Source organism: Schistocerca serialis, chromosome 7 (genome assembly GCF_023864345.2).
Source record: "Schistocerca serialis cubense isolate TAMUIC-IGC-003099 chromosome 7, iqSchSeri2.2, whole genome shotgun sequence".
Lineage (NCBI taxonomy): Eukaryota > Metazoa > Arthropoda > Insecta > Orthoptera > Acrididae > Schistocerca > Schistocerca serialis.
This window is the reverse complement of record NC_064644.1, coordinates 264,971,677-264,995,576: the sequence shown is the minus strand read 5'-3', so window position 1 is coordinate 264,995,576 and position 23,900 is coordinate 264,971,677. Positions and strand designations below refer to the sequence as shown.

Sequence of the window (23,900 nt, the reverse complement as noted above, 5' to 3'; positions counted from 1 at the left end):
ACTGCATACGACCGAGGCACACAGGGCCAACACCCGGCATCATGGTGTGGGGAGCGATCTCCTACACTGGCCGTACACCACTGGTGATCGTCGAGGGGACACTGAATAGTGCACGGTACATCCAAACCGTCATCGAACCCATCGTTCTACCATTCCTAGACCGGCAAGGGAACTTGCTGTTCCAACAGGACAATGCAAGTCCGCATGTATCCCGTGCCACCCAACGTGCTCTAGAAGGTGTAAGTCAACTACCCTGGCCAGCAAGATCTCCGGATCTGTCCCCCATTGAGCATGTTTGGGACTGGATGAAGTGTCGTCTCACGCGGTCTGCACGTCCAGCACGAACGCTGGTCCAACTGAGGCGCCAGGTGGAAATGGCATGGCAAGCCGTTCCACAGGACTACATCCAGCATCTCTACGATCGTCTCCATGGGAGAATAGCAGCCTGCATTGCTGCGAAAGGTGGATATACACTGTGCTAGTGCCGACATTGTGCATGCTCTGTTGCCTGTGTCTATGTGCCTGTGGTTCTGTCAGTGTGATCATGTGATGTATCTGACCCCAGGAATGTGTCAATAAAGTTTCCCCTTCCTGGGACAATGAATTCACGGTGTTCTTATTTCAATTTCCAGGAGTGTGTATCCCAGGCAACATGGGAGGGAAAAAAGAATAGCAGGAGGATAGACATACAGTGGCAGTCTAGTACAAACTCACCAAAGAATGGTGAGTCACCTTGTGGGATAACATCTGTGACAATGATAGAAGATAACAAGACCACATTAATGAACACTGCACTAATTAATTAGTAGATTTCTGTCTGTCTGTGTTGAGATTTAAAAGAGACTAGATGCATGTGTGAAAACTGTATGCACGCCAAGTATAATTAACCTTGTGAATGTATTACATATAGGTTGTGTGTGAAAATACATTCAGGACAGTTATAAAAAGTTGTTTAAATATTCATTTATCAGTCCACGCAGATTTCTATCATATACAAATCTGCCAAGGACAGTACTTCTACTTATGGCATGTATAAGTTAAAAAAATGCACCGATGATGACTGATAATAGTCGAAGTCATTTTGCAACAAAACATATAAATTATGTTTCCGCGACTGGTTACTACACTCTCTATAATTTTATATTCCATGGTCACTGCACAGAAAGGGAACCTTATGAAGCCCAACATTCAAAATAGAGGTATGTGTACATTGGGATCAGGTGACAGCTTCCTGGTCAACAAAGCCATTGCAAGCACTCAGAATACCTTCATCTAGTTTTAGGACATGAGCAATTAACAACAGAACATTATTTCGTATCTTTCATTGCAAATTTTGAAATTGAATGAATTTAAGAAACAGTGCATTTTAGTATTCTTGGTCGATGTGGTATCAAAATTTAAACAATAAAATGATGTTTCAATTAATATAGGTATTTTGCCGTAAACCTGTCACTTCATCACGTGTCACAAGAGACTCTGAAGTCTGCCAGGCAGTCATATTGTTCAAATCAGTTGTAGAACAACAAAGATTTTACCAATTTTGTTGTGGTTATACACACAAATGTCATCAATCAGTCTTTCCTTCTCATCCTGTCTGGTAAGTCTCCCCTGACCTAGGGTTCGACCTGGGGTTCTGAGAGACTTTTCTGAACTGTACCTCTTTCCCTAAACCTTCACCCCTCTTCCTTCCCCTTCAACTCTTCTGCAATACAAATGAGCCACTGGTGCAGAAAGCTTGTAAAAGTTAAATCCTTTTTTGTGTGTTCCCCTGCTGCCACTTGGTGAGTAGTTTCTGTATCTATCCATTTATATTACATTATTAACAACTGATTATTTTCATTGTTATATTAGCCCACATGGACATCATCCCTTCTTATGTAACCCTCTTGTCAGTCTTTGTTGTCATCTGTCTTGTTTAAACTATTGTCTGTTTTCTACATTTTGTGCTAGTATTCTGATCATTTATCTTTACCATCCAGCTTTATCAACATCTTGTCCCTACATCTAGTACCAGTTTTTGTGCACATAGACTGGCCCATTGTTACTTGTGAATCTGTGCATAAGAATTTCACTATTATTTACGAATTTGCCAACAGTTCACTCCACTGCAGAGCATTCTGCCGATATGAAACTTCCTGGCAGATTAAAACTGTGTGCCGGACCGAGTTCGAGTCTCGGTCCGGCACACAGTTTTAATCTGCCAGGAGTTTCATATCAGCACACACTCCGCTGCAGAGTGAAAATCTCATTCTGGATTCTGCCGATAGTCTCTTGCCGATTTATTTTCAAATTCAACACCTATTTTCTTTCCTACCCTCCACTTACTCTGTTACGCAATTGTTTCACTTTTTTCTGCATTTGATTTTTGCCAAACCACTCTGATCAACTTTAGCTTCCATATGCAACATTACTTTATTTGTCAAGCAAAGTAGTTTATATTATCTCCTGCGACTTTCTCTTTCCTTCAGGCCAATTTTTAAAATTTCGTCTCCTTTCACGACTTTGCCAATTTTTTTTTTTTCCTATCATTTTTTCGGATTGTATAGACCACTCTTGTGGCAACAAGTTCTCGCCCATTTATTGCCTGTTGTTAACCATTTTTCTTATTTTTCCAAATTTTTTCCCTGCTTTTCTTCCATTTTCTATCTTTTTCCATCCTCCGCCTCTCGTTTTTGCCACACCTACCATTTCTAACACTAAAAACCATCCTCTCTTGCCACAATGAATCCCATCACATATTACATCAATTCTTTTTTAAAACATGCTTTTGCACTATTGAAATTGAGGTCCAACATTCTGTTTCTTGAAACCTGCTTGTCCCTTGGAGTTACTGACAAAGACCTAACATTGAAAGTCTCTGTCTCTGGGTGTAATCCTGCTCTACACCAGCATCTTTTTAAGTTTCAAATAAAGCAATCTCTGGGACTTACCCAACTAATCTGTGAACTATACGTCTCATCTGCCAGTTTCCACTCCACTAGACTTCTCTCCTCCTACAAAATCCTCCAGTTATATGCCCCTCATGTTTCCTTGGATGACATCATCCGCCACGCCAACTTCAAGCTGTGACAACATGCCAGACTTCACCTCAAAAAGCTATCCTTCCTTTCCTACACTACCTCAACAGTGGTGTTTCCCTGCCTGCCCCACTGCAGCTCCCCAAACAGCCACACCATCAACCACCACACCTCTCCTACAAACCATGCTTGGCCTACCTCCTTAACATCCCACAGCCTTCACCACTGCCTCCCAGACCTATAACAACTCATAATCACAAGAACCAGTCACAACAGTACAGTGTTCTCAACCTCTCATCCAAAGCACCCCCCCCCCCCCCCCCAATGTCAACTGGAAATATCACTTTGCAACCCAATCCCAAAATCTTTCCAACAGCAAACCTAACAATGAATCCTGCCTTGAACAGTTCCGACCACGATCCCATCTTGATCCATCACCACTGGCTCAAAATCATGCCATCAAAGTCTTCCAAGAATGCCTCACATCCAGCATTGCTTCATCTTTCCCCAGGTCCCTAGAACATGACCCTATCCTGTCCTCTGCAGAACTGCAGGCCCTACATTTCCTACGAACTGATGACTCCATTATCCTCCCAGCAGACAAAGGAGCTGCCCTGTGGTACTTGACCAACAGGAGTATGTTAGTGAACGTCTATGCCAGCTGTCTGAAACTCTACTTACAGCATCTGCCATCAAGATCCCACCCCTGTGATTCAAACTGACCTGCAGTCCCTCAAAAACCTCAGCCCTTCACAAGGACTTACACCTCAGTCCATAGAACTTCTTACTCCACCCAAACCACGCACCCCACCTTTTACCTTTTTCGTAAGATCCATAAACCCAATCACCCGGGCTGTCCTGTAGTTACTGGCTTTAAAGCCTCCACTGAACATATAGCTGCCTTAGTTGATCAACATCTGCAATCCTCCTATTAAAGATACCAACAATTTTCTAGAGCATCTGAAATCCGTGCCCATCCCACTCCCATCAGACACCTTGCTTGTCACCATTGATGCCATCTCTCTCTATACCAAAACTCCCCACATACATGATCAGTCTGCTGCTGAACATTTCCTCATTTCCTCAGTCAATGCCCATCTAGTGACAAGCCTATTACATCCTTCTTGCTCCCCTTAATTAACTTTATACTTACCAACATTTATTTCACCTCTGAGGGGCAGACACACAAACAGATCAGGGGAACCAGGATGACTCCTTCCCATGCCAACCTTTCCATGGGTCACTTGGAGGGGCCTTTTATGGGTAAGCCTTCACCCCTTGGTTTGGTTTAGATACACTGATGACACTTTTGCTGTCCACACTCATGGTGAAGCTGATCTGTTAAAATTGCTGGAATCTCTATATACCTTCTCCCAATTAGATTTCACATGATCCTATTCCAAATCCCATACTGCTTTTCTTTATGTTGATCTCATCCTCACCGAAGACCATCTATACACTTCCGTCCCCATCAAACCTATTAACAAACAACAGTACTTACATTTTGACAGATGCCATCCTTTCCATGTCAAATGTCCCTGCCATACAGCCTTGGCATTCGAGGCAAACGTATCTGATCAGCTGAAAACTCCTTACAGCTATACAACACCACTCTCACTTCAGCCTTCATGGACATAATTATCCCAACAGCCTAGTAAAAAGCAGATTTCCCAGGCCATCACATCAAATCTTGGTACTATCATCCCTCCAAAACACAACTTCAGAGCATACCGCTTGTCACCCAGTATTATCGTCGCCTTGAATGTATGAATCAGCTACTTCAACAAGGCAATGGCTTCCTAAAATCATGCCCTAAAATGATATCTTTTCTGTCTGAGATTTTGCCCACCAGACCTGGAATAGCTTTTCATCGCCCTCCCAATCTCCACAATATCCTTGTCAGATCCTATGCTCCTCCTGCACCCAGTTCCCTACCCTACGGCTCCTACCCCTGTGACCATCCTCACTGTAAGACTTGCCCTATGCACCCTCCTACCACCACCCATTCCAGCCTTGTAACTAGCAAAACACATACTATCAAAGAGAGATCCACCTATGAAAGGACACATCATATACCAGCTGTTATATAAACACTGTTCGGCCTTTTACATTGGCATGATTACCAACCAGTTATCAGTCACGATGAATCGGCGTAGGCAGAGGGTGTATACAGGCAACACAAAATATCCTGTTGCAGAGCTTGCTCTACAACATGACAGTCATGACCTCAGTGCCTGTTTCACCACACGTGCCATCTGGATTCTTCACCCAGACACCAGTTTCTCAGAACTCCGCAGGTGGGAACTAACACTACAACATGTCCTTGGTTCTCACCACCCGCCTGGCCTTAATTTACGTTAATTCCTTCTGTCTCAGCACTTATTCCCAGTAACTACTCCTTTCTTTACTCCATTTTCATTTTGTAAATCTTTAATTTTCTAACTTGTCTATTTTTCGCCATCTCCTGTTCCACCTCTGTTACGTACAATGCAGTTACCTTTTCACTATTATTAACTCATGCATGATGTTTTAGTAGTAATCTCTGTCTTGCATATTATCCTGTCTTCCACCTTTAAGCTCTCAGGTTTTCAAATCTCCTCCAGTGCAGTCCCCAACAGTCAGTCTTTCCTTCTTATCCCGTCCGGTAAGTCTCCCATAACCTGTGGTTCTGGGTGACTTTTCTGAACTGTACCCCTTTCACGCCTTTCCCTAAACCTCTCCAGTCCTTTTCCTTAACCCCTCTTCCTTCCCCTTTAACTCTTCTGCCAGAAAAAGGAGTCACTGGTTCCAAAAGCTTGTAAAAATTAAATCATTTTATGTGTGTGATCCCCTGCTGCCGCTTGGTGAGTAGATTCCTGATCTATCCGTTTATATTATGTTATCAACAACAGATTATTTTCGTTCTATAAAAAGCTTTGTAGTACAACTTAAAGTGTTTTTAAGAATTACTTCAAGAAAGAACCCTCTGTAATAGTAATAATAATAATAATAATAATAATAATAATAATAATAATAGTGACAGTAGTGGCAATTTCTATCATATGTTCATATAGGAATTTGGAAGACTGGATAGATTATACGTGTGAACTGTGTAACCCAGAATGCAATGGATTCGATAATGCATCTCTAATATAGATGGTACACATTAAAGTAACTTTTTTCCTTTTGTTTGGAGAGGAACTATTAACAGAATCCCATAAAAATGGCTATAACATTGTTTTTCCTGTATGTGACTGCACTCCAATTTCAGAATAACAGTATAATATTGTTTGAGCTGGAAATAATTTTAAATACGAATATTATCATTATATTCTGTTCTCCAAACCAATATCTATTTTGTGTGGGCTTCAAAAAGATCAAATCAGAACCATGTACAACATATCTACCCAAGATGTTCAATAGTTTTTTAACATTTTATTAATGATTTTACTTACATACATATACAAAAGCCATACAACTACATGGGTTACCCCCCAACAAAAATTTCCCTATAGCTGTAAAAGGAAAGAAAACATTTATCAGGAAACATACATCAAGCAATGAGCTACTTCTACACATGAAATGAGATTTTATTATTTTTGTCATAGCAAGGCAGCATGTTTGGTATTCCCGTTGCATTGAAATCTGTCACCTGACATTATAATCGCTGTGTTTCAGCCACTGCAACTTCTTGCAGCCAAAAATTTTGTCCAAACAAGACTTGCTCGAAGCAGAAGAAAAGACAGAAATCAGTGAGATCGAGAACAGCAGTACTGGATGGATAGCTAACACGTCTCGCAGTAATGCCTGTAGAAAATGTGATGCGTAGACACTTTAAAAACTTTGGAAATCTGGGTGCACTAACAATATTATATTTACTTGGTCAGGACATCCAACCAATAAACTACATTAATCTAACAACAAATATCAACTGATGCACAGTTACTTGTTACTTTATCAATGGTTTTATTTCACAGCTGGCACCAAAAAAAGCCACATCCACCATTTCCAGTCACTAAAACAACAAATCCATGTGCCATCATAAATGCAAAATTTCTCTCGAGATAGCCACCTCCTGCATCCCTTGCAAATGTGCACTTACCTTTCTCAATGAGCAGATGGTGCATGAGAAATCTAGTTTCTGGATACCCTCAGTACATCAATTTCCATTATTTCACATCTATCCGAAAGTACAGTTCTATACAGAAATAGGAGGCATTAACAAGCAGTAGTCTCCCAACAAAATGCTTCTTATAAGTTTTACACAGCGACTTATCTTTCACAATGTACTTATTCTTTATTGATCTCTACTGCGGAAACAGTTAATATCTATATGTAACTCAGTTTCAATAGACACATGACTGGCAGGTCAGTGTCCCTGCCAAGCTAATGATGTTAAAATAAAAAATTATATATTTGATATTTTCTCATATATTACAATACACATTCAAGAAATATGTGAACAGATATTAACAATTACCTTAATGAAGATATAAAGATGTTTCCAAAGAAGCATCTTCTTTTTGTAAGTCTCCTCGGTCTGTTGATTTTCAATGAACTTCTCCCAAATGTCTAGTGACAGCTGAAAAATTTGAAATATTAAGGCATCTTAAATCCACTGAACTATCAGATGAATGATTTAAAATGACAGAATCAAAACAATATGGTTAAACTTTAAACACTTACACTTGATTGGAAAAAAGTGGAATGCTCCCACAAATAAGACTAGACATTTCCGTCTATGTAGTATTTAAAACTCAATATTTTTTCACGAAGTATCTTTGTGTATTAATGGCTGAGAAAGCTATTTTATGAGCAGGTGAATTTCTAATCATTTCTTCTTATCACTCCTAGATACTGGCTTTTAAATTGTGAGATTTTACTATAACAGAAAAGTCTGTATTCATTTCTACTTATTCCTACAAAATTATATGCCCAATATTAGAAAGTGCCCTGGGTGCTCTAGAACTTAGTTGTTAAGTACCATCACACAACTGCTTCAACTGCACTCTGCCATACATTTTTCCAATGGTCTTTGTTCATAGGTCATTTCTGCAATGTCAAGTCCATAACAATTCTGCTTAATATCCAGCTATGTCACAATGACAACTCCCATTCACGTAACAATACAACAGATTCAACACACAAAAAACATGAAAAATTAGTAGTTATCATGAAATGAGTTACTGAGCCTCTATTCAAATACAGAAATTATATAGCTATAAATGTATATTTTGTCTAAAGAAATTGGCATGATGTTACTAACATCTCCTACAAAATTCCGACAAGCGAAGATCTATACCATGCACAGAATCAAAGTTTATCTGAATGTACAGGAAGTCTCACAGACAAAAGCTACGTTTGCCAACACTTTAATTTGCATGCCAGCTATCAACTCATATTTTTTGCCATCATATTTTCACTTGATCACTTTCAGTACATCATCTCATGGATGTGTTAAGTGATAATCTAAAACATCTGGAGATTTCTTCTCTACTGTGGCTCCACATACTGTTTAGCATTGAACTTAATGGAACAACATATTACTCATACAATTTACTACACTCTACAATATCAGCCGAAAAACTTATATGATGAACTGCAAATTAGCGTGCATTTATACATACAGGGTTATTCTAAATGATGGACCCACTCTCAAAAATTCATATGTATTCAAGTAGAAATCCAAAATGAACAAGCTTAATACCAATGAAAAGAAGTAGTTTCAAAGTGATTGGCGGGTGGCGGGTGGTGGCTGGTGGGCGGTGATGGTTTAAGAAGCAGCCAGTACAGTTCGCACAGCAGTAGGGCCTTCATTCTGTTTCACTGTCAGTTGTGAATGAGACGGTGACTGTGGAGCACAAGGTTTTCTGCTTTCTTGAGTTCGCAAAAAATGATTCACAAATTGCAGTGCAGCGGGCATTTCGTACCACACTGAACATTTATAACATTCATCACATTTATAATTATTAGCTAATTATTAAAAACTAATTAATTACAAATTATTAAATTTATTAAACTGATATCAAACATTATGAAAAATTTTTGAAACTTCCTCTTGTCATTGGTTTATTTCATTGGTATAAAGCTGCTTCATTTTGGATTTGTACTTGAATAAATATGAAGTTTTCAAAATGGATCCCTATATTATAAATATATTATAAATTGAAGTCCTCCCACAGCATTTTTTTATGTCTGTATGTGAAGACTAATCTCAGGCAGTAATATAGGATTTGATAAGGTTCTCACTAAGACAGACTGATTCACGAGAAAAGTTTGCGTATGTAATTTATTACCACCATACCACATAATTCGTCTTGCTACAGAGTTAGTGCTTCCTATATGAAGCTGGACATGTCACTAGTTCATACGCAACTTGACTGTGTATTAAAATTACTTGGGGATACCTTTCAAGTTGAAATCTTATAGCCAAATCTTTTGCTGGAAATGCAGTCACTGACATCATCCTCCTTTTTCATTGGTGTTTGACCTGCATGCTGGCAGGGCCCACTGTTTTGGCGCTCTGTCACAATTTTATCCAATATTGTGGCCAATCAGGGTGCATGCAGGAGATCTTGAGATCATCATGCAGAGTGGAAAAATTCATCATTCCCTAGATTGTCCTACTGGCCATTTATCATTTAATCTCAAACTAAAACCAGTCCTTGAAACTGTTGCATCTGTTCTGAGAACATGCCCATACCATCATAGACATATTTTCCTAATCTTGTCTACTACTGGTGCTACTCCACATAATTTATGAACTTCATAATTTGTGATATGATCATGCAGGGCTATTCCAGATGTCCACCTGAGCATCTTAGTTCGCATGACTTCTTTTGTTGCAGGCCAGTATTCAGCACCATGCAGTGCAACTGAACAGATTACTGATTGGTATACTTTCAACTTGAGCCTGTTTGGAATCTTCTGGTCACAAGTAAACCAGTCACAGAACGCCATTTGAGGCACTGCTGCTCAGGTGGTTACAGATTCCTGTACCGAGATCTCCATCACCAGCAATTGTCAAGCCTCGGTACTTAAAAGTCACTATTCTTAGGAGGTCAACACCACTGATTCTGATAGTAGCCAGTAGAGCTACTACCGCTAGGTAGTTCTTCCAGGCTTGTACTTGACACTGTAAGTCAGTTTTAGCTTCAAAGGCTAATAACACATCATCAACAAACAGTAACGAAGAGGGTGCAGTTTTCTGCAAATCTTCTGTGACCATATCCATTACTGTGATGAAGGAGAGATAAGTGTGTGTGTGTGTGTGTGTGTGTGTGTGTGTGTGTGTGTGTGTGTGTGTCTGACTATTAGGGTCATGGTAGAGCAGTCTGACTCAACTTACTAGTTCTCCAGGTACTCCATCGTAGAGCAAGCCAAATCAACTCACGTGCACCTCTGTCAAATGCCTTTTGAAGGTCAAGGAAAGCAAGGTGCAGATGTATTGACTTCTTATTATTTCATTTATTCCATTAATATAATATTGCTGAATAATCCATGCACCTGCTTTATTGATGGTATTTAATTCAAATGATCGATTTCAAAACTAAACAACTTCATCTTAAGGTGTGTGTGTGTGTGTGTGTGTGTGTGTGTGTGTGTGTGTGTGTGTGTGTGTGTGTGTGTCCAGTTCCAAAATAGAGCACTTAAAGTGACTCAAAACAAACAACATAAATCAGCAGTGCAGTATGCAGAAAATATGGATATTCCTTGGTATATCCACTATGAAGATCACGTATTGAGTTACACACGATGAGCCGACATAAAACATCTTTTGCTGTACGTCTGTTCTTCATACTGGGTACACGCAAAAATTGGCATATTTTATGCTTATAGCAGAACCACATGGTGGTTAAAATTTATATCACATAATATGTACTTCAATATTCTAGATGAGCTGAACTGCCACAAACATGTCTGAAAATGAAATGTATAATTTCAAAATCGATCATGTGCAACACCATCAATAATACAGCTGAATGTTTATCCAATAATAGTATATTAAACACAGGAGCCAATAAAACTGAAATTATAAACAAAAAGCTGTTTACTAGGCAAAAGACACTGAAGTCTATAAACCAAATTGTGTGTATTAAACCAATAATACTTGTTTAATATACTATTAAGTAACGCACCATACCACTGGCCATAACGTTCAAGAAATATTGTGATTCCAATCTACTTCTACAACTCTACTGCAGAAAAAAACCATTAATACCTTATCCCACTGAGAACCATTTGTAAGTCGGGGAGGAGGTGGTGAGGCAGCAACCTGCATGAGATGTGCATGTGCGAGGAAATGATCAGGTGCTGTAAAGACAGGTGGCCCACATCCACCAGAGTGAAAAGGCAGAAAAAAGCGCCTACGTGACTGCCTCTGTGACTGCTGCAATTGTTGCTGCTGCTGCTGGTGGTGTTGCTGCTGCTGCTGCTGCTGTTGTTGTTGTTGTTGCTGCTGCTGCTGCTGCTGCTGCATGGGGTGCCGCAAAGGCAGTGCCTGAGTATACTGTTGCCTCTGGTGGTTACTGTTGCTGCTGCCACTGTTGTTATAATGCCGCTTATTTTGGTAACTGCCATTGTTCCCACTGCGGTAATATGGTGGCTGGTGTTGCTGATGTTGGTGGTGACTGTGAAGGTGATAATGGTGAGGGTGATGCTGGTGCTTCTGCTGTTGATAAAATGTTTGTTGTGGCTGTCCAGAAGAGCAGCCACCACCATGCACATCATGTAGCCTCCTAAATTACATACAAAAACACATATTTAATATTAAAACAAATACCTACTACTTTTAAACAATTGCAATATCAATGAACATGCCAATATGTAAAATCCATGAGAGTAATTTCATTGCCTAAAAATGCAATATTAAACATATTTATAAGGAACATGACTTCTTTACTAAATGCCTAATTTAGTTGTTAGTAACATGCCAGAAAAATCTTCATTCACGCATCAGTTAAATGGTGCAAAATTTAGTTGTCAACAAGGACCCTTCTCTACAATAAGCGTATATTATATGTGAACATACCCATAATACAGATTACGTATCTACTGAAAACACAAAAACACACACACACACACACACACACACACACACACACACACACACACACACAGAGCTCACTGTCCTTGGCCACTGAGGCCGAGCTGCGAGCAACTGCATGTGATAGGAGAAGCAATCTGCGTGGTGGGGATAAGGAGGACGCTGGGATGGGAAAGGGGAAGGGGAGGATGAGGGAAAGTATAGAAGAGTAAGGGGCGGGGAAGGGTGTAATGCTGCTTGTGAGAGCATGAATTGAAGTCGTGGAGACAGAGTAGGCCTGCTAGGTACAGTCGTGAAGCTTGAAGGGGGTGGGGGAGAGGTGGACAGGTGGGGAGGGGGGAAGGGAAGTAGAGAAGGGGTGGGAAGTGAGGGGAAGAGAGACTAGAGGGTGCACTGGTGGAATAGAAGGTTCTGTTGCGCTGGGGTAGGAGAGGGGAAAGGGACAAGTGGGTGAAGGATAGGCACTAACAAAGGTTGAGGCCAGGGAGTGTTACAAGAACATAGGATATATCACAGTGAGAGTTCCCACCTGCACAATTCAGAAAAGCTGTTAGGGATGATCCAGATGGCACAGGCTGTGAAGAAATCATTGATGTGAAGCACACTGTGTTGGGCAGCCTGCTCAGCAACCGAGTGGTCCAGCTATTTCTTGGCCACAATTTGACAATGGCCATTCATGCAGACAAGTAGCTTGTTGGTTATCATCAGAGCTCAGTGGTTATAATCCTAGACTCCAACTTTATCACACTTCCTGCCTCGCTCTCGCATATTTTCGTGTGTTATTTTTGTGTGTTCCTGTGCCACATGAACTTGTTGAACCTCGAATTACCACCCCCCCCTCCCTTTTTCTCTTATTCTCATTTGCACATACTAACCTCACCTAATCTAGTCCCCCCCCCCCCCCTCCCCCTCTTCATACATACCCAACCAACAATATAAACCCCACATTATCATCACTTATTATTTATTTTTCTCTTTGGCTCATAGTGTTTTCACATGAGTTTCAGTTCATTTTAGCCTCTCACTATCAGGCCTATTCCCTCAGATTTCACCTTTTCCCCCCCATACTTCACCCATTCCATCCTTTCAGTGATTTTTCCTGGATATTTTTATACATTTTGCATATTTTAGGAGATTTTTCACATGTATTTTTGTGTGTTTTTATTGCCCACCATAAATTCTTGCTCCTTTCATCTGCACAAATGCAGCAGTTTTCTTATACCAAGCCAGAACCCAGTCCCAAATACTGTTCCTGGGTTGTCACCTGGCTCATGAAATCCACCCAAATTTCCTTACCATCAAATTACCCACCTCTGGTTGCAACCTCTCCTTCCACAATGACCTCCATCTGTTCAAATTCCACCAGTCCATAGCCCTCAGAAAAAAGTCCTGCAAAACCATCCAAATTAGGCCCAAACGTCCTTACAACACTTTCTCTCCATCTGTAAAAGTCTCCTGCTCTTCAGTCCCACCAAATTCTTGTATCCCATCATTCACAATGAAAGTCTTGCCCTCCAGGAACTATAGAAGCATGAACAATGCAATCTCAAGAAACTCTCCAGCCTTTTCACCTCCAACTCCTGTCATGGACTACCACCATCCACAACCTCGACAACAGCCTCCAACCCTCACCCACATCCCCTCTTAGCTGACAAATCCTTCCATGTAGACCTACTACATTTACCATACTCTCAGAAACTCCTTCCCACAACCATTCAGAATCCAGAACATAAACAGACCCACAACACAGTCATGAACCTTTCCTCCAAAAGCCTTAGTCCCACAGAAGTATCATTTGCTTCCAAAGGCCTTACCTTTAGCTCCACTCCCAAATTCAATCACAGTGAATTTGTTACAGACCACCTCTCCTTCATCCAGTTCCTACAGTTGAAACCTTTTCGCCACCAACCCTACCAATCAGACTCAACCAAAAGCCTATGTTGAATCCTGCCCGACTTAGTTCACTCCTCCACCCAACCATAATCCACCCCCACTTCCTCCAAATCACCACTATTAACATTCCAGAATTTTGTAACCTCGAACCTTACCTCACCATCATCCATTAAATCACTCAACATGCAAGCTAATCTAACATTCACAGAAACAATCGCAATAAACTTGAACCGCAAGGATTACCAGACAGAGGGACCCTAGACAGTTGTCATTTCCATCCACCTACAAACCCTGCCACACTGACCCCATTCCAGAAATACAACAGGATCTCCAGCCTCTTCTCAGCTCCTTATGCCCATCTCAGAACCTCTCTGCTGAGCATCTCTCTCCTAATCCCTACCACTCCCCACACCCCTGCCTTCTACATCTTTCCTAAAGTCCATAAACCCAATCACCCAAGACACCCCATTGTGGTCGGTGACTGTGCTTTCACTGATAGCTTCTCTGCTCTTGTGGACTAACACCTTCAGCCTAAGTCCATTCACAAGCCTCATCCATCCCATCAAGGCAGTGCTACCTGTGATAGCAGCCGTGTGACCTACAAACTATACTGCGATCACAAACTGTGCTGCGATCACCACGCTGCATTCTACACCAGCATGACAATCAACAAGATATCTGTCCACATGAATGGCCACTGACAAGCCGGACCATCCAGTTGCTGTACATGCTGCCCAACACAATGTGCTTCACTTCAATGACTGCTTCACAGCCTGTGCTATATAGACCCTCCCTAGCAACACCGGCTTTTCTGAACTGCACATGTGGGAACTCTCCCTGCAATGTTATCTTACGTTCCCATAATCCCACTGGCGTCAACTTCGTTAATCCCTGTCCTTCACCCTCCTGTCCCCTTTCCTGTCCCTACCCCAGCACTACATGGCCTTCTATTCCACCAATACACCCACTAGTTCTTCCTTTTCCCCCCTCCTCTACTTCTCTCCTTCTCCACTCCCTACCCCCCTCAAACTCCCTCACTGCACCAAGCAGTCCTACCCCATACCCACCATGTCCTTGCATGCTCCCACAAGCAGCACTATATCGCCCACCACTCCTAACCTGCTACCCCTCCCCCTCACTGCTCCAGCCTCCGCTTTACCCCCACCACCCACATTGCTTTTCCCATCAGGTGCAAGTGTTCCCAGTACGTCTTAGTGGCCAGAGACAGTAGTCACGTGTAAATTTGTGGAGGTGTGTGTGTTTTCTACATAAGAAGATGGCCTTTTGGCCGAAAGCTCACATGTACAACAGTCTTTTCATTGTGTCTGTCTGCACTCAACATCTCCTCTACATGGGGAATATCACTGTCTTTTTCATAATATTGTCAAAACTGAATCACTAAATTGTCATAAGACCAATGCCTACACATCAAACATAAAAACACAAAATGAAGCTGAGCTGACATGCACAAATTTATATATGCATTGAATCTCAAGCTAACAGAATTTTCTAAAATTTCTTCATCAGATTCACTAGTTACACTCAAAACTAGGTAGTGGTAACCAATAAAATATTTAACTGGTGGATATAATGCCATTTTTTAAATAAATAGTTCTGTAGTTTGTTAGCTGAGCAAGTGAAGTGTACATTGAACCACTTCTGAAAGTATTTTATGTTGGAAAATCAACTACCTACATTTCCATTGTCTCTGAGGACCTCTCCTACAGTAGCAAATGAGAGGTCAGTCACAAAAATGTACCTTACACGCAGGCCTAATTTCCAGAAAACCAAAGCACAGCTGCAAAAGACTGTAATGGTCAAGTTTAGCTTCTGTTAAGAATTTCGTTAGTCGTAATCAAAGTTAAGGGTAAAACAGATTTTTCTGTTTTTATTACCTTCATATTTGTATTCCATACTCTAGCAGGACAGATATGGAACTTGCTGCTGTACATAGCTGCAGGAGCCAACCATGATCTACACACACACACACACACACACACACACACACACACACGCACGCATTGAAGTGCCAAAGAAACTGGTATAGGAATGTGTATTCAAATACAGACACATGTAAACAGGCAGAATATGGTGCTGCGATCGGCAATGCCTATCACAACACGTGCCTGGCGCAGTTGTTAGATCAGATACAGCTACTACAATTGCAGGTTATCAAGATATAAGTGAGTTTGAATATAGTGTTATAGTCAGTGCATGAGTGATGGGACACGGCACTCCAAGGTAGCGATGAAGTGGGGATTTCCCTGTACAACCATTTCATGAGTATACGACGACACCACCCTAGCTTTTGTACTAACAGTTGCTTTCTTGAAGAGAAGGACTGTTTGGAGAAGGTTACAAAGGAAGGGCAGGTAACTCAGATCTCAGGATGAAAGGGACCTGCAACAGGTGTTATGGGTCCTCCCTATTTAACATCCCCCCCCCTCCCTCTCTCTCTCTCTCTCTCTCTCTCTCTCTCTCTCTCTCTCTATCTCTCTATCTCTCTCTCTCTCACACACACACACACACACACACACACACACACACACACACAAAACAACTTTCTTTTGTGTGTGTGTGTGTGTGTGTGTGTGTGTGTGTGTGTGTGTGTGTGTGTGTGTGGCGAGGGGGGGGGGGGTCAGGGCATCCATCTGCAGTTCCATCCCTCCATCCATCCATCCATCCATCCCCCCATCCCCCCATCCCCCCATCCCCCCCCACCCCCGCACCCTTCCTCCTTCCCACTCTCCCTTACATACATGTGTGTATCGTCAGTATTGGTGTTGCTCCTCAACGTAGGTACTGGCCAGCAATTCTGCCTCACAATTTTGTAGTTTCCTTGAGAGAATTTTCCTTTCCACACAATTAACCTCAAGTTTATTTTACAGGAAAATTTTTAGGATACTGCAACACATCATCTTCAGTCACATCACAATTAATTCTTTGTATGATAAAAATTTTCGAGGGTAACTTACAGAATTATATGTTTACTTTTTTATTGGGTTTGCAAGGGGGGTTACATCATAGTACAATATTCATTACACACAAGGTTAGAAGCCAATGACCCTGCAAGGAGCTCAGAAAGTTTAATACAAAATCTTAAGTGTGTACTTAAGATCTCTATTTCCAATATGCTACTAAACTGAATTTATAGTGAGAAGGGAAAAGTAATTTCCTTGTGATCACACAGGAGTATCCCGTATAGGAAATACTTTTATCCTCTATTTTTAATCGTATGTAAAAAGAAAAAGACAATTATTACAAGTTCCCTTCTTTAAAATGAATGAGTACCATAAAATCAAACTGATTAAGTGTAAGCCATAGTAGATCCAATAAGTAAAATCAAAAGACTATACAATGATGGCATTATCAGAAACTGAACTGGCACACAGTGTTTTTATGTACAAGAAAATATTTATATACAGCATATGTAACAGATAAGTCCGACTGTAAACTTAAGTTACCTAAGAATAATCCGGACTTTCTAAAGCGTTATTTATATATAATGCTATTATACATGATTCTTTTGAGTATAATTACAAGTATGTTTCACACAGTCGAAGTTTAATTTTGAATCAACTAGAATTTGCCTTACACAAGAAAGGTAAACTACAGATTCATCACGATTAACCAGGAATGGTTTAAAGAAACATTTATATTACAACAAATTAAATATGTAACAAAATGAAAGAACCCACTGAAAGTGACAATGGGTAAGTATAATAAAAACCTAAGAATATTTCTCCATTTAATGTGTACCCACAAGTCTGGTGAACAAGTATGTAACACAGCAATGTGGGACTATCCTATTTGTTCTTACACCATTCCTAACAGAATTTTTTTTTCCCTGGTATATGAAGTGTGATCAAACAGTAAGATGGGCTTACATTTTCTTTAAAAAAATCTTTATTTATTCATCAACATCAACTATGTCCCCTTCAAAGTAACCCCCTGGATATAATACACTTGTGTCAGCACTTTTTCCAATCTTGGAAGACGTCTGGAACACACTTTTCGCTATGGGCTTTATCTCCTTCAGTGATTCTGTTTTTATCTCATCTACGGTAACACAATGACATCCTTTCCTAGTTCTCTTCAGCCTCGGGAACAGAAAGAAGTCAAGAGTGCCATGTCCACCGAATATAGCAGTTGAGACAACATAACAGCTTTGTTTTCTGCCAAAAAATCATGAACAAGCATTGAAGTGTGAGTGGGAGCATATCGTGATGCGATTTCCCCGAGTTGCTTTGTCACACTTCTGGTCATTTCCTTTGGACTGCTTCACGCAAACAGTGCATAACTTCCAGGTAGTATTCCTTATTGACTGTACAACCATAAGGCAGGAACTCATGACGCACTATCCCACTGTAATCAAAGAAAACATAGAGAAGAACCTTCACATGTGATCGAACTTGTAGAATGTTTTTTGGTCTTTGCTCTTCAGGTAGTTTCCTTTCAGACGATTATGCCTTTTTGCTGACGCATACCTGTACATCCATGTTGATTGGTTGGTTGGTTGGTTGGTTTGTGAGATTAAAGAGACCAGACTGCTACGGTCATCGGTCCCTTTTTCCAAAAACTAAAAACACCCACAGGGAATAAAAAAAAAAAAACACGGAAAAGATGACAGATGACACAGGACAAGAGAAACTGCGACAAAGACCAGACAAAACGAATTAAAATCACACAGAGTGGTTGACGACCATAGAGAGAAAAAAGGAAAAGCCAACCACCAAGAAACATATTAAAAACTCAGTCTAAAACCGTAGGCTAAATGCCCGTGTCAACAAAAAAAAAAAAAAAAAAAAAAGGACAAACACTTACATTAAGTTATAAAAGCCCCCTGCCTGAATAAAAGCAAAACTAAGTCCGCCATGGCAGAGTCATCAGTTAAAAGGACAGGGAGCGTATCAGGCAGCACTAACGTCTGCCTGAGCACAGCTAAAAGGAGACACTCCAACAAAATGTGGACCACAGACAAAACGGAGCCGCAGTGACAGAGAGGGGTCCTCACGGCGCAATAAGTGGCCGTGCGTCAGCCAAGTGTCCCCAATGTGCAGCTGGCAGAGGACAACAGCCTCCTTGCGAGAGACCCGCATGGATGACCGCCACACAGTCGTCGTCTCCTTGATAGGACGGAGTTTGTATGGCATGGGCAGGTTGCGCCATTCAGTGTCCCACAGTTCGAAAATTTTGCGGCGTAAGATTGCCCACAAATCAGTCGTGGGGAGGCCAATCTCCAGAGATGGTTTACTGATGGCCTCTTTCGCCAGGTGGTCAACATTTTCATTGCCGGGTATCCCAACATGGCCTGGGGTCCACAAAGACCACAAATCGGCCGCAACGGGCAAGAGTATGCAGGGACTCCTGGACAGCCATCACCAGACGAGAGCGAGGAAAGCACTGGTCGACAGCTCGTAAACTGCTCAGGGAGTCGCTACAGATAACGAAGGATTCACCTGAGCAGGAGCGGATATAGTCTAGGGCACGAAAGATGGCGAGCAGCTCAGCAGTGAAAACGCTACAGCCAGCTGGCAATGAACGTTGTTCGGAATGGTCCCCTAGAGTTAGAGTATAACTGACACGACCAGCAACCATCGAACTGTCAGTGCAAACAAACGCCAGAGCCCTGATACATGGCGAGGATGGAATAAAAGCGGCGACGGAAGGCCTCCGGACGGACTGAATCCTTCAGGCCCTGTGCCAATTTGAGCCGAAGGCAAGGGCAGGGCACAGACCACGGGGGTGTACGCAGAAGGGGCCCAGAAAGGAGGTGGAAGAGGGAAAACCCCAAGCCTGGAGAGAAGCTCTCTGACGCGGATGGCGATCGTACAACCCGACCGGGGCCAACGTTCTGGGAGACGGACTACCGACTGCGGGAACAGGAGAAGATAATTAGGATGCCCGGGCAAGCTACAAACATGCGTAGCATAAGCGGTCAGTACACGTTGGCACCGTAACCACAGTGGAGGGACACCTGCATCCACAAGTATGCTGTCCACAGGGCTGGTCCGGAAAGCACCAGTGGCAAGTCGGATCCCGCTGTGAAGGATTGGGTCCAGCACAAGCAACGCAGATGGGGATGCTGCACCATAAGCCAGTCTCCGATAATCCAGACGGGACTGGATTAACGCCTGGTAGAGCCGTAACAGGGTAGAGCGGTCGGCGCCCCAGCTGGTGCGGCTCAAGCATCGCAGAGCATTAAGATGCCGCCAACACATCTGTTTAAGTTGCCGAATATGTGGGAGCCAAGTCAACTGGTCATCAAAAACCACACCCAAAAAACGATGGGTCTCCACCACAGCAAGAAGTTCGCCGGCAAGATAAAGCCGCAGCTCAGTGTGAACTGTTCGTCGCTGGCAGAAATGCATAACGCAGCTCTTGGCAGCCGAAAACTGGAAACCATGCGCTACAGCCCAAGATGTGCCTTGCGGATAGCGCCCTGCAGCTGACGTTCAGCAGCTGCAATGCCAATGGAGCTATAGTAAAGGCAGAAGTCGTCAGCATACAAAGAAGCTGAGATAGACGTTCCCACCGCTGCAGCGAGCCCGTTTATTGCAATTAAAAACAGGCAGACACTTAGGACAGATCCCTGTGGTACCCCGTTCTCCTGAACTCTGGAGGAACTATGGGAGACCGCGACTTGCACGCGGAAGATACGAATCGACAGAAAATTTTGGACGAAAATCGGTAGTGGACCTCGAAGACCCCAACCATGAAGCGTAGAGAGGATGTGATGACGCCATGTCGTATCGTACGTCTTCAGCATGTCGAAAAAGACAGCGACCAGGTGCTGACGGCAGGCAAAGGCTGTACGGATGGCTGACTCCAGGCTTACCAGATTGTCGGCAGCAGAGCGGCCTTAACGAAATCCACCCTGAGACGGAGCCAGAAGGCCCCGAGACTCGAGTACCCAACTCAATTGCCGGCTCACCATCTGTTCAAGCAACTTGCAAAGAACGTTGGTGAGGCTAATGGGGCGGTAGCTGTCCACCTCCAAAGGGTTCTTGTCAGGTTTCAAAACGGGGATAACTATGCTTTCCCGCCATTGCGACGGAAACTCACCCTCGACCCAAATACGGTTGTAAAGGTCGAGGAGGCGTCGCTGGCAGTCCACTGAAAGGTGTTTCAGCATCTGACAGTGGATGCAGTCTGGCCCAGGAGCTGTATCCGGGCAAGCAGATAGGGCACTGTGAAATTCCCACTCACTGGATGGAACATTGTAGGATTCAGCAAGGTGGGTGCGAAATGAAAGGCTCCGACGTTCCATCCGCTCTTTAATGGAGCGGAAGGCCAGTGGGTAATTCACAGAAGCGGAACTCAGAGCAAAATGCTCTGCCAAGCGGTTGGCAATTACGTCGGAGTCAGTACAAACTGCTCCATTCAGTGAGAGCACAGGGACGCTGACAGGGTTCCGATAGCCATAGAGGCATCTAATCTTGGCCCAGACCTGCAATGGAGAGACATGGAGGCCAATGGTGGACACACTCCTGCCTGCGTTGGCGGATAAGGCGGCGGGCCCGCGCACGCAGCCATTTGAAGGCGATGAGGTGTTCTATGGAGGGATGTCGCTTGTGACACTGGAGCGTCCACCAGCGATCTTTAATCGCTTCAGCAATCTCAGGCGACCACCAAGGCACAGTCCTCCGCCGAGGGGACCCAGAAGAATGGGGAATGGCAGATTCTGCTGCAGTAACGATGCTGGTGGTGACTGAGTGAACCACCGTATCAATGGCTTCATGAGAAACAGGGTCAATAGCGGCAGTGGAGGAAAACAACTCCCAGTCAGCCTTATTCATAGCCCATCTGCAAGGGTGCCCAGAAGAGTGACGCTGTGGCAGTTACAGAAAGATCGGAAAGTGGTCACTACCACACAGGTCATCATGCACACTCCATTTGACAGACGGTAAGAGGCTAGGGTTGCAGATCGAAAGGTCGATGCCGGGGTACGTGCCGTGTGCCACACTGAAATGTGTGAAGGCACCATCATTTAAAATCTAAAGGTCTAGCTGTGTCAATACATTCTCAATGATGGTGCCTCGACCTGTTGCCACTGACCCACTGAGGGTTAGGGTGTTGAAATTGCCCAGTAACAGGAAAGGTGGCGGCAGTTGCGCTATCAGCACAGCCAGGACATGCTGCGGGACATCACCATCCGGTGGAAGGTAAAGACTGCAGATGATAACAGCCTGTGGCGTCCACACCCAAACAGCTACAGCCTCTAAAGCTGTTTGTAGAGGAACAGACTCGCTGTGAAGAGAGTTTAGGACATAGATGCAGACGCCACCAGACACCCTTTCATAAGCTGCCCGGTTCTTATAATAACCCCGATAGCCACAGAGGGCGGGGGTTCGCATAGCTGGAAACCAAGTTTCCTGAAGATCAATGCAGAAGAAAGGGTAAAGGCTGATAAGTTGTCGGAGCTCAGCTAGATGGTGGAAGAAACCGCTGCAGTTCCACTGGAGGATGGTATTGTCCATGGCTGAGAAAGGCATGATGGGACTCGGGAGGCAGTTTATGCCGTTTGTTCCCTCGCTGCCACTGATTCAGTACCCGCACGAGTGACATCCATGGCGTCTGAGGGACCGGCGAGATCAAGTTCCTCAGCGGACGCCAGGATCTCGACCTCATCCTCAGATGCAGAGCTCGAAGGGTGCGGTGGGGTCAGTGCCACCGCAAGTTCTTTGGCCTTAGAGGTCTTTCTCTTGGACTTCTCTTGCAGAACCTTGGGTTTCACCGGCTGGGAGGGCCTCACCCATTCAGTCTCTGGGATGGAGGAGGATCGCGAAGCCCTACGACCAGCCGCTGGTGGGAACTTATGTCACTGTCTGGCGTCATCCTTCCCGCTGGTGGAAGCCTGGGAAGGGAGGGACCCAAGGGACCCCTTACGAGCGAGATTAGCCGAAGAAGTTAGACGCTTCTCTGGCTGAGAAGCGGGGACGGACGTCCCCAATGGGTGGGAGGGTGTTGCTCCTGAGGTAGGTGGCGCAGGAGCAACTCGGTGGGTAGAGCCCCCCACGGGCAAGGGGGCAGGAGGAGTTGTACTGCTCGTCAATCCGGCTGGAATTCTTGAAACTGATGGGGCTAACATAGTTGTTGTAGCAGCAGCGTAGGAAGATGTCATTCTCACAGGGTGCAGTCTGTCATATTTCCTTTTGGCCTCAGTATAGGTCAGTTGGTCCAGGGTCTTATATTCCATGATTTTGCACTCTTTCTGGAAGATTCTGCAGTCTGGTGAGCAAGGTGAATGATGCTCTCCGCAGTTGACACAGATGGGAGGCGGGGCACATGGAGTATTGGGATGTGATGGGCGTCCGCAGTCTCGACATGTGAGGCTGGAAGTGCAGCGGGAAGACATATGGCCGAACTTCCAGCACTTAAAGCACCACATTGGGGGAGGGATATAAGGCTTCACGTCACATCAGTAGACCACCACCTTGACCTTCTCCGGTAATGTATCACCCTCGAAGGCCAAGATGAAGGCACCGGTAGCAATCTGATTATCCTTCAGACCCCGATGAATGTGCCGGACGAAATGGACACCTCGGCGCTCTAAATTGGCGCGCAGCTCGTCATCAGACTGCAAAAGAAGGTCCCTATGGTAAATAACTCCCTGGACCATATTTAAACTCTTATGGGGTGTGATCGTAACGGCAACATCCCCCAACTTGTCACAAGCAAGTAACCGTCGTGACTGGGCAGAGGATGCCGTTTGTATCAGTACTGACCCAGAGCGCATTTTGGACAAACCCTCCACGTCCCCAAACTTGTCCTCTAAATGCTCGACGAAGAGCTGAGGCTTTGTGGATAGAAAAGACTCCCCATCAGCTCTTCTACAAACTAAGAATTGGGGCGAATAACTATTACTGCCATCCTGAGACTTACGCTCCTCCCACGGTGTGGCCAGGGAGGGGAACATTTTCGGGTCGTGCTTCTGAGCATTAAATTGAGCCCGAGAACGCTCA

At 43.6% G+C, this 23,900-nt stretch overlaps 1 protein-coding gene across 2 annotated transcripts in view; it reads right to left on the bottom strand.

The window, feature by feature from the left end:
* Positions 1-23,900, bottom strand: part of LOC126412860 (poly(A) RNA polymerase gld-2 homolog A-like) — a 171,770-nt gene that overhangs the window by 115,810 nt on the left and 32,060 nt on the right. For both annotated transcript variants that reach the window (XM_050082725.1, XM_050082726.1), the window contains exons 4-5: positions 11,218-11,734; positions 7,477-7,578 (exon numbers count right to left, since the gene is read on the bottom strand). In XM_050082725.1, coding sequence (XP_049938682.1) covers positions 7,477-7,578; positions 11,218-11,734 — 619 coding nt within the window. The remainder of the gene's footprint in view (positions 1-7,476; positions 7,579-11,217; positions 11,735-23,900) is intronic.